Below are 16273 nucleotides of genomic sequence, written 5' to 3' on the forward strand. Positions count from 1 at the left end.
GCATGCTCCAGACATACGGTTGCTTGTATTGTATACTGAATTCACACTCCCTGAATAATAGGAACCATTTGATGCTTTAGACATAAACCTTGTTCATAAAGACTCCTCACCATGAATATCAATGCCGAGGTCTAGATTTGCTTGCATCTACATAGATGTTTATGAATTTGGTATCGGAAATTGCTCAAATACCCAGCCAATAAGGTTGGAGCTAGTGTACCCCCAAATGAAGAGCATCCATGATGGGCAGCAAACTGTGTTTAGACATTCGAAAGTGTGCCTGGTGAGGAAGGAGCCACTTTATAGGGATACCCTAAAATAATGCCCAAATATGTTAGGTCTATATTACTTGTGGTGATCCGTATGCCAATTGGACCATATGGGTGTCAATCATAACTTCCAACATGCATCCACAAGTATCCACCTACTAGCAGAACTCCAACACTAGGTACATGTGGATTGCCACCAGCGTAAAGTATCATGTATATGTATTGTACCTTCAGTTTGATACACACTTTGGTTTTTCCTCCTCACTCTTGCACTTTGATAGATGCACGGCAGCATTGTCCTATGCATGGCATTGCTGGTGGAATGAGTCCACGCAGATTCCGAGTACTTAACAGAGTTTGTGGAATGAGTACATTGATTCTGAGTACTCAGAGTTCTCCCACATTTGGATGCACAGAGTGAAAAAAGTCCCAGCATGCCTTCGAAATAAATCAGAGAATGCAACCAGAATGATTGTATCATAACAGTTTCAACACAAGATCCAGAAAACTTCAACTTGCAAAACTGGCATAAAAAAAGGAGCATCCAAACGTTACCAACACTGACAAGAATCAGAAACAGGTATTGAAGAGAAGAAGCCTTGTATTTAAACATTTTCTTTTCAAAATGTTATCCAACTGAAATTTCGGATGCAGCTTATGGACCAAGGCTTAATGCTGAATGTGCTGCTCATTAATTGGGTTGGACCCCCCCCCCCCCCCCCCCGGCTCGAATTCTTGCCATAGTCAGCTATCAAGAGACCCAGTCGTCTTTCATTTCAATACTGTGTATCCTGCCCTCATTGACAGCTCGACTTCATATGGCACTTGTTAAGGATGCACACATGCACACCTCGTATATGATCCAATCAGTTTGTAGATAATATTTGGAATGCCAAAACTTGGCTTACAAGAAACAGGGACATCTCTAGTCCCCAACTACAAAACCCAATTCTGGGATTGTGGTAATTACCTCAATTTTTGAGGAGTCGCATTATTTTTAGAGCCCTTGCAGTATGACTTTCACATGCATCATTAAGAAATCCTGCTTCATTTCATGGATTCTAGAAGAATCACGCTTGCCTAATAGTTCAATGTCCATGGCCTATAAATGGTAGCCCCACCATGGCCGCTTGGTATGTTAATCTGAATAATGCATCAATAAATACGTCATCAATGGAGTCCCGAGCTAAAACTTTTGAATGTCAATCCTTTTTACACCTGGCATGAAGGCGGCTTCACATCCACCTTCACCAGAGAAATTTACCTCCAGGCTTTTCATGAGATGCCACATTCATGGCCCACTGCTTACAAGTACTGAGATGGATCTTGTTGATGTGCACTCAGCATTCAACATCCTCAGGTATTTGGCTTTGCATCTGTGGACTTGGACGTGGCTTCATCTTCACACTTGCCCAACCCCCCTGGCTTTGCATGAGATGGTACGTTTATAGCCAACTGTTTACATGTACCGAAATCAATCTTGTTGATGCGCGTGCAGCAAAGAACATGCTCAGGCAGTTCCTCTGTCTTGTTCCCCTGCTTTGAAAGAAATCAAAATACTGAACCCCATGACTTCAAAATGATATTATTGTTATGCAAACATTCTTCTCTTTTGTGAAAACAATGTTCTGATTATGTTGTTCTACCCTTAGTCATGGCACTGATAAGGTCAGCACCATAAAAGTTGTTAGAAGGATTGGAAAAAGACAAAGAAAGAGGATTTACTCTTAAAACAAACCATATGTAACAAAAAGCTAATTGATCCATAAAACCAATGATAGGCAAAGTTAACTGGCCTGTCTAAAAAGACAAGGCAGATCAATCTGTAAAAGCAATCATAGACAATCTACACAGGAGATAAAGCTAAAATTTTACTTCATAATTGCACATGATTACAAGCTGTCCATATGGTCTACAATGCCCACATTCTTGTCCAAACAAAGCCGGACATGTTTTCTATGTTTGCATACACACTTGCACAGCTTTTTTGTTTTTCTTTTGCTTGACCCACTGCTCTTTAGTGCATCATGCAGAAAGGAGATGGTCCTCAAAGCAAGGATAATCCAAGTGTTAGCAACAATATTAAAACACATCCACGTGAGAGATATGTCTATCACTACATAGCAACTATAATATAAAAATTGTTGCAAAGAGTGTCTGAAGAAACTGCAGGTCTCAAAGCACTGGATGCCATGGGATGTATGATGCCATCCAAAGTGGCTGCAAAGAGCATCTAAAGAAACTGTATGCCTCACAGCACTGGGTGCCATGGGATACATGATATAATCCAAAGCAGCCAATATCTTATCCTAGAACTCGGCATACACTGATTAGTGTATAAGAAAATCTGCCAAACTCTGATCTCAGAAGGGAATCTAGCATGTAACTGACTGGAAAGCCTACTCAAGAGAATTACTGGCTGTGCAAAGCCTAAATAGGTGTGGTATTGTTATCTCTGTGGGTTGCGAGCATCTCAAAAATTGAGGACTTATCTCATACAAAGTGGACTACAGGGCACATTCCTTTGTACATTTTGGACAGCAAGATGGTCATGCCATTGAGCTACATATTTTTATACAGTAGGACCTCTTTCCAAGATCTGAATTGAGATTATCAATACACACAGGGGTGGGAGAGGTTATAGGGTGACTCTCAACATATGAGGCGAGATGCAGCTCTTGCTTTTGTGATTCGAAACCTTCAACTCACACATGGTCCCACATCAGCGACTACCAAAAGGATTTTTACACATCCCTTGTATTTACATGGCCTGTACTGGATTTTGACCTCTCTTATTTGACAGAAGTGGTTATCAACAAAATCTTCTTTTTTTTTTGGGAAAATACTTGGCACCTAACTCCTTTTCTCCAATCCAATCTACTGTGTCAAATATGATTCGTTTCTCCATAATTGCACAGAATTGATTTTCACCATTTTTTCAGCTTATTCATTTGCCAAATACTATTAGTTTCATGCTGATCCACTCACATATAGGGTAAAATATGCATATATATCCAACAAAAGACAATCTCCTATACTTTACTAGTAGGAAACCCAAAAAAAGCTCTCACAAAACTCCTTCCCTTTCTTTCATATGCACTCCCAAAGACACTTCACGTTCTAGGAGGATAGGAGATGTGGGAAGTTTCAGCAATATCACTGTTGTGATGCGTATACTTATTGCTGTTGTGATGCATATCCAGTTTTGAAAGGTAAACTCTTTTCTTTTTGAAGGGATGTCAGCAATGGGATTGTGTTGAGCCCCATAAAATTCAAGAGGATGGGATCCTTGGGATGTAAGCAACTAGGCTTGTGCATCTATTTCTTGGGTGAAGTACACCTAAGCAGCAGCTCAAAGCCTACACCAAGGCAGTGCTAGGAGATGAAACTATGTTCTGTTTTGATTTCCTTGATTGAGGATTTTACTGTACTTGTTGCACTTTGATGGAAAGGTATACGAGCTTGTTAGCAGAGCTAATATCTGGTGTCAGAGCCTTGCACATGTTATACCCTAAAATTCTTACTTTGACTCAGAGAAACAGTTCATGAAGTCTGCATCAAAACCAGTGATGCTTTTTTTCTTTTCTGTCAGGATTGAGGAGTTAAGAACATTGAAATATACAAAGGGCTTTCTGGCCAACCAATTAGACCTCGTCCCACCAAAATACGTTTTGAGGCTCCTAGTTTGCAAGCCTTGGTTTATAAGTTGAAATGGGGAACATTTTCTAGGAATTGTTTTAAGTGTGGCCAGTTGGGTCACTTCATCTCAGAATGCAACCAAGATCTTGAAGCACTGCAGCATCGAGTGGATTCTAAGGTAGATGTGCTTATGCAAGTGTATGAGCCTCAGGTTTTGTTTCAACAACAATATGTATCTTCTCTTAGGCCAATTGGGTAAAATGGGCAAATAGATTTGCATGATGCTAGGCCTGAGGATGAGCCCCGTATTACCTCTCGGGAACAAGCTCCAAAGGAAGCTCTTTGGGTGTCTGTGGTGAAGCATCACGTGTGTCAAGAATCCCATTCAGTTCAATTGTTTCCACCCCCAACCAATGTTACTCACACTTTTCAGCACAACAAGGCAAAGGATTTTTTCCAAAGTCTCAATTGTCTTGGACGCCATGGGTGAGTGTGGCCAATAAAAGTACTTCAGATCATGGATGTCATTCAAAGTGGGATGGAGAGGTTCCAGGCAGGCAAGTCTGCAAATGCAAGCAGGAAAGCGCTGCAGGAATAGCTTTAACTCGCCTGCATATTATGAAGCTAGCCTTATGGAATGTAAGGGGCATTTCATCCAGTAGTAAAAAATGTAGGATGTCGAGGACTACTTTTGCTGTTAATTGGGATTTTTTGTGTGCAGTGGAACACAAGCGACACTCAACATCTATTGCCATCTATGCATATAAGGATAATATTGTTTTCTTCCATGGTCATGCTCATGGATTTAGGGTTATGTTCGTTGTTCACTCTTCATTGCATCAATCATTACTTCATCAAGATGTTCGAGGCAAACTCATGATAGTGGAGATTGTGTATGAGGGCGAGGTTCTATGGTTGGTGGGAGTGTGTGCACCCAATGCAGTTCAAGATCATTGTCAACTTTGGGAGGACTCAGTCTCTCTTTGTGGCCCGCTAAGGGTTTGTTATGGGTGACTACAATGCTTGTGAGCATTCAGTGCAGACAACTTCACCTCATTCTGTGATGGATGGTCTGGAGCGCTAGGTCTAGTAGCTTCCTCATTAAAACAAGATGTGTGGTCTTGGCTCCATCCTTCTGAGCCTAGATTTACATACCTTTCTCTTTAGCATCCTGATAGTACATTGGACAGGATGCATGTTTGCTAGAGTGACTCTTTCCCTCTGCTAGCACTCAATATGTGGGTGGAGAGACAGCATATCATGTCACTAGAGTCATCAGCCGTTGGACAGCTCTACCTTTGAGCATCTTGTATATTCTCTCATTCATTTACAACATTCACTTCAGAGTTCTCTTTCTGGTTGGGTTGTGTGTTTTTGCATTTATTGCATTCTTGTTTGAGTTCTTATGTTTTAGTTGTGTTTGTGCATTCTGTCTTCTTAGTGAAAACCCCTAGCACCACTTCACAGAAACATCATAATTTGGCTACCTTTGAGGTCACTGATTTTGATGGCTACACTTATTTTACAAGATCTCTACACCAATATCTTTTTGACATTCTTGTCATTGAAGTATTGGAAATACCTCAATATGATCTTTTCCACCAGTGCTTTGAGCATTTTTGGCTGTAGTCACTTGGAGGGCTCAGCCACTTTCTGATAATGAATATAATGTTTTCCTACACACTCACCCACCCAAAACACAAGTGTGGTGGATCCACATCCCCTGCTACCCCCTCCCCGCCTTTTGCAGATTCCTCATTTAAAAAATGTCAATAACAATAGCAATGATAAATAATGAGACAGATGACCAATCTGGATGAATGATTGCATACTCAATGTAAAGATTCATGCACAGTGGAAAGTGTCTTAGAGAATATTTTCTCACCTGTATTGTCAAACCAAGATCCAAAATACAGAGCTTGAGTCGCTCACGGAAGGCTTCTACTCCTTTTCGTGCAAGGAAGCTGAAACGGTGCATGTCTAGGTCTACTTCAAGGTAGTTTTCACCCTAGAAGATAAGAAAATGGAGGTTTTTGGGCTTATTAAATTCACATATTGACAAGCATTACAGTCTTGAATTCCACAGACCAGAGACAAGCAAACTCTTTAATTTCCTTTTACATTGCCAGGTTTTTAGGTCATTACTTATGCTATGTGCGTATATTACAGAAATTGCATAATTATTCTCAACAAGATCACATACCTTGTAGAAGCTATGCTGAGGTCGCGAAAGAACAGGCTTCTCATTGTAAGTGTAAACAAGTTTTCTCTCTGCAACACTCAGATGGAGCTCCTCAGGATTGACTACACGGCCAAGTATCTTCAGCCGTTCCCTAAAAGGTACCATGGATTCCATTGCAAAGCCTCTGATTTTCTCTTCCTCATCTTGAAGCATTTTCTGATCATACCACATGCAAGCAGCCTTTGAGACTACACAAGCATTCTTTAGAGAAACATGATAAACTTGAATGTGAACTCTCTTTCTTTGTATTCTGTGGAGACAAGAAACTTGACAAACTTCAATGTGAGCTCTCTTTCTTCATATTCTATGGAGACAAGAAAATAAGCCTAGGATTGCAAGCAGAATCATGACATAGACACAACTAGGTACAATCAGATTGGTCAGGTTGCAATAAACATACACTGGAAACTATGCATTTTCTACTATCCCTATGTCAGAAGGAGCTTTGCTACAATGGCAAGTCCAAGCCCAACGCTTAAGCCACTAAATCTGATGCTCACTGCTGACATGAGTCCTCATTTGGCATTTTTATGTGCTCTTCATCTATCGATCTCTATGTGTCCAAACTTGGCACATATGATGTTTCACCAAATTCAAAGAATCTACATCGTCTGAGTGTGCAGGTCTCAACCAGCTTTTCAGCCATCAAAACTTTCTTCCACTTGCTATTAGTTGATTACCCCTTCAAGAGGTAAATCTTGAGACTTACAAGAGTAAATTATTTCAGAAACAGAATTGCTCCAGCTAATCAAATGTAAAACGTGCATATCAAATGCAAAACCCATGCTGCTGTCACTCCTAACGTATGTTGGACTAATTTTAATGCTGTTGTAAACTATTCCCATGTTAATATGTTAAAAAAAGCTAATTGCAATGACAGCACTTCGTGGACTCCACTCTCTGAGAATTGAGTCTCAACTTATTCTACCCAACTTATTGGGCTTCATTAATACACTTCTGATCAATTTTCACTCTTGACTTTACTTGTCACCATCTACTTACAGAAGTCAACATGTAGATGAATAAGGAATTTAGGTTTATCAAATTGGGACAAGACTAGGGTCAACATTTTCTTTCTAACTGTAGTATTATCAAATGCGGAAAGAAAACTTTGACCCACTGCAAGGCATCTTCTCTATGGTTATATTCATCCCCAGTAATGTTACTTGGTGCAGACTACAACTTTCAACCATTTCCAAAATACAAGGCAAGCAGTTCCTAAAATTCAAGGCTATGAAGACAACAAAATGCATGCCCTACCATGAACATATCCTGAAATGAAGTAGGAATCTTCGAGTAATTTTCAGAAAGCTTGTGGTAAAGGACCAAGCTCAATCCCTCTCCGTCAGTTTCATTCAAGAATATTGCTGCTGAATACATAGGTATCTGCAAACCATGAGAAGTGCATTTCAAGAGAAGTGACAAACTTGCTGTCAATATCTTAGCAATCTTCCATTGTCAAGGAAAAGATACCTGAATGTTAAGAATAAGAAATGTTGGTAGCTTTCCATTTAAATTAGAGTTTGGGAGTTCTACATGCTGCACAATATGATTAATTTTCCTTGGTGCCAAATAAACATCCACCCCAAATGGTTCGTACATTGAATACTCGGAGGCAAGAATCTTTCTTCTGTCCCTGCATGTTACAGTTAAGAGTAGAGTTGTCTAGCAGATGAATCTTTAGCAACTCCGCAATCAGGTTCTCAAGGTCAAATCATGTTGGAAACATGTGTGCATATGCAAATCACAAAAGAAAATGTCTGCATATACAACATCATAATACAGAAAATAGCAACCCGAATCCTACCAACCGTTAGACTGTAAGATATATTCTAAACCATAGAAACAAAGCAGGACCCTCATAATTTGAAAGATACTAAGAAATGGCACATCTAAAAATCTACTAATAATTGGCACATCTTTATTCCTTTATTTGTGCATGTGGATTTTTCTTGTTAGCCAAATTTACTCTTTTACATCCAATAGTCAGTTAATTTATCAATGCTTATTGGGGCAATGCTGCGCCCGTGGGGGGGGGGGGGGAGAGAGAGAGAGAGAGAGAGAGAGAGAGAGAGAGAGAGAGAGAGAGATTAGCATTTGCAAAAGGTCAATGTGGCCTATAAGATAAAACCAAAGTACATCTATGTCCAATGTCATCGCATCTTTAAAATGAAAGAAAAATGCATCCTAGTATAATGCTAACATCTAAATATCTCTAAGTCTAAAAATCATGTATACAAGATATCCAGCTATAACACATGATCCCAGTTATGATGTGGTCCAGGGCTAGTCTGCTGTTATGTCAAGGGGTAAGTGTCCTTTGTCTCACAATGATGGCTTTGATCCAACTACAGTATGGGCCCCTTAGTTGTCAACCAGGTGGTTGAAGTCGCCATGCTCAGCAAAGTGCAATGGCCCTACCATGTCATGCATCTCCACCTGAGAGCAAGTGGTGTCCCTAAGTAGCTGAATATCAACGGAAAGCTCCACGCAATACCCAAGGATGGGCTCTTATTGTGTTAGGCCCAAATAGAGAAGGCTACAAAACGACAGTGAAAATTGAAGTTAAAATTTCAAAGTCAAAGGGATAGTCAAAGCAATCAAAGCGGTGTCAGGGAGCTGCATGCTCAATGGCCAGAAGACGCAGAGTCTCGTGAAGCAGGCATGGCAAGGCAAGAGTTGGTGCCTGTGAAAAATAAGAGAGAAACAATAGGAAAACACCGAAGTAATCGCCCTATCAGATCCTGTGTGAGTGACTCAAATCACATTAAATATACTCTAGGCAACTAGCCTCTAACACAACTCCACTCCCCACAATCGCTCTCAAGATCACACTGACTCTTGGTCACTCATACACACTCATATAGTTCCGCTTGCATAGAACTTGAGATTGGAAACACTTCCAATGTCTTTTGTTTCTTTCATCTTGTTGTCATCTTCTACATCCCCACATAACTCATCACAAGGCCTTGCAATACACAACCAAAGAATGCCATGGAGCAAACCACTTCCTAGCTTCAAACCATCTGCATGCTCTAGGTTATTGCAATCAATATTTCTACATGTCTTCTACCACAATCGAGTGTAGGTCATCCCTGCAACTAGCCAGAGGTGATAGACTGCATATGGTGTGGCCATATCTAAAATCCAGTTGCAGATCGTATTTCAGCTCTTTGTAACGAGGCAATCATCACACAAATACAAGAATTCATCATCGTTAAAAATACTCTCTTCTAATGGACACAAGGGTATGCATAGGGATCCTTCAATCCTTGCAAAATGGTATCATCATATGAAACAACTTAGGCTATCCTAAGCTTTGTTCAAGTCCAATGCAACCCAGTTGTGAGGTTGCTTAGGCCCAGATACTGATGGCTCCACAGTTTCCAAATCCAGCTCAAGGTAAGAGAAATAAGTTTTGTCCCCATCTGAGGCTTGTCATGAGCTATAAACATGTTATTTGCCACAAATAAGCTTCAATCATTTTCACCTTCTCTTTATCTCTTCCAGTCAAATGAAGGTACTGAAGAGTCACATTTCAGTACAGCAAAGCCTTTAAACCCCACTTTGTTGTCAAGACAAGCTCTGCTATCCAGCTCCTCTTTTTCCCTGTAGTGCGCACTCTACTCCGCTCTTAAACGAGCAAGATGAAGCCATAAAAACCTGCCTTTGCAATCGAACTGCCTGCGATCGCCCTCTCAAAATTCCTTCACGTCTTCTCTGCCTGTTCTGATGTCAGTGCGGGCTCTGAAACAAAGGACAGCACCTCACAATAATCTAATCCTCCTCTCCATGTTTGATCAGTCGCCCCTACTCCTGTGATAATTGCGCTGTAGCACTAGCACCTGCCTGTGACTCCTCTTCTTCAAAACTGCACTGTAAAGCTGGCCACTTTCTCCTTCTCAGTACGATAATTATAACTTTGCAATCAAACTGCAAACCTCACCATGCTGGTCCTCTCTTTTTTTTGTCCTTAGCTTTTTCCTTTCTTTTCTTGCTTATGCCCAAAAAAATGCTCCACCTCAACAGGCATCATAAAAGCTTAAATCTTTTCTAGGAACTAATTGACTTAGTCCTAAAGCTCTTATCCAGTGGCAAGACAAAGGTATGTGGATGCGTGATTAGTATCCCAAGCACTTGCTAGTGCATTATTTCTTTTTGCACTTAAGAGTGCATTTACACCAAGAGTTACCATTGCAAAAACTATGAGCTTAGAAGACTTCAATCCATGCTATGGTTGAAAGATCCGGCACTAGACAAAAGTCTGCACAACGTCTCCCCATGCACTTCCGCATCCCTTGTAATAAATGGTGTAGCCACTGGCAAATATGGGAAAGCATTGGGATCCTGCCAGTGAAGAAAAGTATAACTGCACGGTCATAAAACACCGAAAAAGACCGCAAGACTGATTTCGGGTCCACCGTGGCTTCCAGCACTTCATCAGTTCCCGAGTCAGAAAAAGCTTTATGATTATGCTGGACATAATCGCCAAGCAGAGTATTGGCAAAGTCCAACAAATGCTCCCAGTCAATCTCCTACGAATCCACAGGATCAGAGGCAACCTGCGCATAGGAACGTTCCTGAGGGCCCATTGTCTCGTCAGAAGTATGCTTGGAGCGTTTGCCCGCAGGCGGCAGGTCAGAACCAGAAGGCATCTCCTCCGTGCATGACACCATATCCTCCGGCTCCTCTATATCAGAATCAGGACCGAGGGCTGCCACCGTCCGGTCGATAAAATCCATATCCAGGCCAGCCATACTGCTGTCCTCTCTCTCTCTCTCTCTCTCTCTCTCTCTCTCTCTCTCTCTCTCTCTCTCTCTCTCTCTCTCTCTCTCTCTCTCTCTACCAAGAACTCTCTCACTCTCTCTCTCGCTCTCTCTCTTTGCCAATCGCTGCAGGAACAGGCGACAGGCAGCTAAGATACAAACGAGTGACTCACAGGTCGCAGTCCCACAAGGACGCAGCGTTACGCACGCAGGCCTTCGTCACACGAGTAGCACACGCGTAGGCGCAAGCTCTCACTTTCTCTCTGTCGCTCACGAACTAGGGCAACCCCAGAAGGAACGTCGCAACTAGTAAGGAACAGGGGTCAACGGGGTAGTCACAGAACGACCAGCGCGCGGAATACTGTGGCGAATGGGCAGAACGGACCCGACAGACGCCTGAGGGGAGAACGCAGGCAGGGCGCAGCTCTGTCTGACAGGTAACGGCAGGGTTTGGGGGGGTTTAATGGGCAACGGCAAGGTTAGGGTTAACAGGCGACGCAGGGTGAACCGGCGAACAGGCGACGGCCCACAGGGCCCAGATCTGACGGCGGCAGGGACCCTGACACACAGGGCTGACGGGCAACGACCACCAGCAGAACGCGTAGGTCAGACGGCCGGCAGCAGGGCGAAATCCACCATCGCGTCACTCTCACGCTTCTCCACCATAGAATGACCCTCTCTCTCTCTCTCTCTCTCTCTCTCTCTCTCTCTCCCCCCCCCCCCCCCGGCCTCACAAACGTCTTTCCCACTTGCATGGGCAAGCTTTACCAAGTAGCAACCTTCTAAAGTCAATTTTTTGCATTATATGCATTATTCATTTAATTTTCAGCTTTAAAATTTTAAAAATCATTTTAATACGTGTTTTAGTGTACAGAAAATTAGTCTGGCCAGCCAACAATTAAATTGGCTAGATCAATGCATCTCCCTAGTGTTCCCAAGTCTTCCTTAGCCCTCAGATCGGCATTAAGTACCATTAAATGCGAAATCCCTAATGTCACCAACTAAAACTTATAGCTAATAAAATGCATTAGGCCAATTTCTGGCACTAGATACCACCTAGTATTTGTGCAACACTACTTTAGACAACTTTTTCCTTTGACATCCACTGATTTCCTAGAGCCTTTGGCTCATAAACATGAAATAATCTCAATTGCACTTCACATGTGCAACACATACTTAAACATTTGATTAAAAATTAATCCAAATGCTGAATAGAGCAATCAAAAATTCACATCCTCGTGATAACCCTCCCGCTTGAAATCTTTGCCATGGTCCCCAATTGCACTGTTGGATGCATCAAAAGCAAAGTACTACACTGGAATTTCCACAAGGTATCATAGTAAAGACAACATTGGTCACTATTGCCAAACCATGCTATTGCCAAATACATGCTCAAAATCACCAATGAGATAATATTTTTTTTTCTAGTAAAATGTGGCTGATTATATTACTCAAAAAAATTGATTACAACAGAGTGCTCATGCTCAACAAACTAGCTGGAGCTGATGCAAAGTCACCAATACATCATGTATACAAGCCTCTCAAGGCGGTCTGGGGGCAAGAAGCCCCGGGGGAAGGGGGGAGGGGGGGGAGATCGCCAGCTGGGGCTGCCTGCCTACATCACGAAGAATAGACCCTAGTCGCCCCAAGTGCGCATGAAGTGACCTCAGAACTCCTGACAAGCCCTGGACTCACCCTGCACCTGGTCCCATCAGCCGCGGAGGGAGTGGATGATGGAGGTCCAGAGCTCTGCTAAGGTCGCATGTGCTGAAAGTCTCTCTCCGTCGAAAGCCTCCTGACACTGCGCCTTCCAGATATGCCATCCAGTAAGACTTCCTATAATCTCCCATACCTCTGGGCGGTCTGCTGTGGGCTCCAACCAACGAGATAACATAGCATAAGACTCACCAAGAACCTCAAAAGCATTGCCACAATATCATGGGATGTATCCATTACTCATGAGCTCAACTTATCTAGCAAAACCAAACCATAGTATAGCATAAAACATGGCTGAAACATCAATGGCATCATAACACATGTTGCTGTCTATACAATCAGTTGAATACCATTGAAAACTAACGACCATTTACCACAAATCCATATAAGATAAACAATCTATAATGATAAAAAACCAATGATCCAATGTTGATCATAACCAATGCTACACCGAGCATAAAGTGGTGTAAATGTATAGCTCTATAGTTGCAGATAATAAACCACACCACATGCATAGCAAACATAGTGACTAGTACACTAAATAGTGGTCTCTTGACAAACATACTATTAACTATAGTACCCTAAATGTATGCTAAATACATTCAAGATCCACTATATCTAGAGTTGTCCATCACTAAGGAGCGAAGGTGCTAGCTCCCTCACAAGCATCATGTAATGCTCTGGACTCCTGCTCTACTAAACCTGACTGAGCCCTATCTAAAGTCGAATCTAACTGAAAGACATCAAGGTAAAGCTGCAACAACTGAGGATGTTCTGCAAAGTCATCCTCCTCCATCAGTTTTGAAACTTCTCCAAGTACCATCTGGAAACCTTACCCTTGATCTTTCACTCTTTGTGAGCAATATCTACTCAGGTACCAATATCTCATCGAGCTCCTAAACCTCACGCTCAATTTCAGCAAATACATCCTCTGGCACATCATCATGAAAATGCCTTAGTAAGCTCACATAAAGTGCATTGTGTATCCACTAGTATGGAGGCAATTTCAACCTATAACATGTTGCATTTCCATGATAACCAGCACGATCATATGCATTTGCATGACCAGTACTAAATCCTTGTGGTCCAACAATGAAAGTAACTAATATTGCTTCTTTTTTTAGTAAGAACTTCATGCACGGTTCTGAATGAGCGGGAAGACCGAGAATGGAAAATCCAATTTCAAACAGAAGGAGATTAAATAGTCCACAAAACATCTGGCTTACCGGAACAGACCGCGACAACTAGCCATGCATTCATACAGTCTAAAGTTAAGTCCATTTATTAGCTTTTTCTAGTGCAGAAAACTTGTAATTCCTTACTATCTGGCATAATTGTCTTGTTTCATCCTGAATATGAAGCTCCCAAATGAACATATTGAATATTTGGAATACGCATTGATTCTTGTTGTGTTTATACAAGTTCGACAAACAAGATCACCGCTATGAGGCTGAATTCTCTTAATGAAAGTGATGATTCAGTTACGAAAGAACTTTGGATAAATTGAAACAAAGACAGGCCAAAAGATTGGAGGATATTGTCGTTTCTTTCTTTGCGAAAGTGCAATTACCTTAGTCTTGAATGGTTTTCTTTGCAGCGGAGAGGTTTTTCTTTTACTAGATCTACTATTTTAATTTTCACAGAGCCAGTATAATAGCAGAGAACGAGGATAGGGGCGAACTAGTTGTAACGAGAGGATTAGCTTGAAATGGAAACTGTTCGGAGGGATTCCATTCTTTCCTAGAGGGTGCAGATACATTTCCATATGGCCCACTTTGTGCCCTAGATGCCATGCCTATGCTGCCATACATGGGATTGTGCATTCCACTTGACATACCTAGATACATTGGGTATTGAGAGCCATGCATTGGCTGCTACATATCATAGGGATTCGTGCCATACATTTCTGTATATAGTCCTTGACCAACCATTCTATGAAAAATGGTACCACCACCAAAGTATCCTTGATGTCTCATGTTTGCATTTGCATGAATACCCTGCTGTCCATATTCCCATGGATTGGCATTACCAAGTTGGCCATGCATTTGTACTTGTTGTTGTTAGCAAAGTATTTGTCAGCTCATGTGTGAGTCTGAGCTTGATCTGGGCTGGGCATTTTTATTAGGTATTTTAGGTATTTTTCTGGTGTGGCATTTTATGCCATTGGGGCATGTTATGCACCAGTTGGCCAGCATTAAATGTTGTCCGACCAGCATTATTGCTCCCCACTTTTTCAGCCTATTTATACTTAGTGGCTCCTCCTCAGTCAATCACTTCATCTTCACCATCTGCAGACTCTGTGGAGAGAGGAGCCAGTGCCAGTGCCCACGCAGCCAGTGACTCACTGTTGTATGCAATTGTCTCGTGTTCAGATATATGGATTCCATTTCCCGTGCATACATCAGAGTTCTCATCTGTATTGTGTTCTTTTCTTTTTCCTCTTTTTGTCTTGTGTTTCAGCAGTTTATTTCAGCACATGTTTATGCTTCCACCGCTGCTCCACTTCTGACATGGTATCAGTTTTCAGGATTTGTGTTTCTGCTGTGTTTTCTTGCTGATTTCAGGACTGTTTTGTACCCTTGTTGATCAGACGATTGCTATTGCAGCCAGGCAACCTGTTTTGCGGCTGTTTTCAGCCTGCGTTTTTTGCAGTTTTGCCATCGCCTGCTGCCTCCGCACCCTCTGCTGCCTACGCACCCTCTGCTGCCTGCGTTTTTCATCTGCAGCTGCTGGCGACAGTTTTCTACCTGTTTTTTTCCAGTTTACAGCCTGCGTTTTGCTGATTCAGCATCTCTCGTGGCTGGGTGGCTGTTCCTTCAGGCCGTTTTCTCTGTTTTTGGCAGTTTTTGACTGATTTTTTGACTTTCTGCAGCAGATTTTGTCTTCTATTGATCAGATTTTGGGTTATATTGCATGTGAACTTTCATTTTCTGCAGTCTGTGCTTGTGTTTTGGCTGTGTTTCCTCTCTAAATTCCATCTCTTCTCTACTTCTCTTCTTATCCTCTCCATATGGCTCCTCCATGCACTTCCACTAATGATAAGTTACATGGGCCTAATTATCTCACATGGAGTGCTGTCATGAAAGCTTGGTTTGTGCAGAAGCGGTTATGGTACATGGTCTGTGGAGCTATTGCTCGACCTCTCCGTCCTTTTCCTCTTGCATCCTTGAGATTACAAGAGCGGCTTCCAGCACATTATGGAGGTGAGGCTTATGTAGCTTCAGAGAGGGGTGACGGGAAGAAGAAGTCGAAGGCCCAGTGTTACCACTGTGGCAAGAAGGGACATTTGCGGAAGGACTGCAAGAAGTTAGTGGCTTCCAGGAAGCAGGAGCAGAAGACGAAGCGGGATGTTGACTCTACCGATGAGTCCTCTCCTTCATCAAACTCCGACTCCGATCCTCCGACCAAGGTGAAGTCCAAGGCGCGGAAGGGATCCTCTTCTTCGGATCGCGGGAAGGGCTTGGTGGCCCCTTCCTCGACTGCTTTCTAGTGGTGGTGATGAGGTCATCCCTCACGACTCTCTTGTGCCAGAGAGGGAGTGTGAGCGGGTGTTCAGATGGGGCAGCCGCACCTCATCTATACTTTTATACAGGTGCACAGGTTCCAGAGAGGGACGTCCCTGACGCATCGACTTCAGTCTG

At 42.3% G+C, this 16273-nt stretch overlaps 1 protein-coding gene across 2 annotated transcripts in view; it reads right to left on the bottom strand.

Moving 5' to 3' along the window:
• Nucleotides 1–996: 996 nt before the first annotated feature.
• LOC148036386 (uncharacterized) overlaps nt 997–16273 on the bottom strand; it is a 75635-nt gene continuing 60358 nt past the window's right edge. For both annotated transcript variants that reach the window (XM_087678383.1, XM_087678384.1), the window contains 5 exons: nt 7624–7786; nt 7411–7536; nt 6112–6306; nt 5794–5916; nt 997–1805 (listed from right to left, as the gene is read on the bottom strand). In XM_087678383.1, the coding sequence (XP_087534509.1) occupies nt 1626–1805; nt 5794–5916; nt 6112–6306; nt 7411–7536; nt 7624–7786 (787 nt within the window). In that variant the 3' untranslated portion in view covers nt 997–1625. The remainder of the gene's footprint in view (nt 1806–5793; nt 5917–6111; nt 6307–7410; nt 7537–7623; nt 7787–16273) is intronic.

The sequence above is a fragment of the Lygodium microphyllum genome, chromosome 5, assembly GCF_053477565.2.
Source record: "Lygodium microphyllum isolate KBCC chromosome 5, Lygodium_microphyllum_v1.1.10, whole genome shotgun sequence".
NCBI lineage: Eukaryota > Viridiplantae > Streptophyta > Polypodiopsida > Schizaeales > Lygodiaceae > Lygodium > Lygodium microphyllum.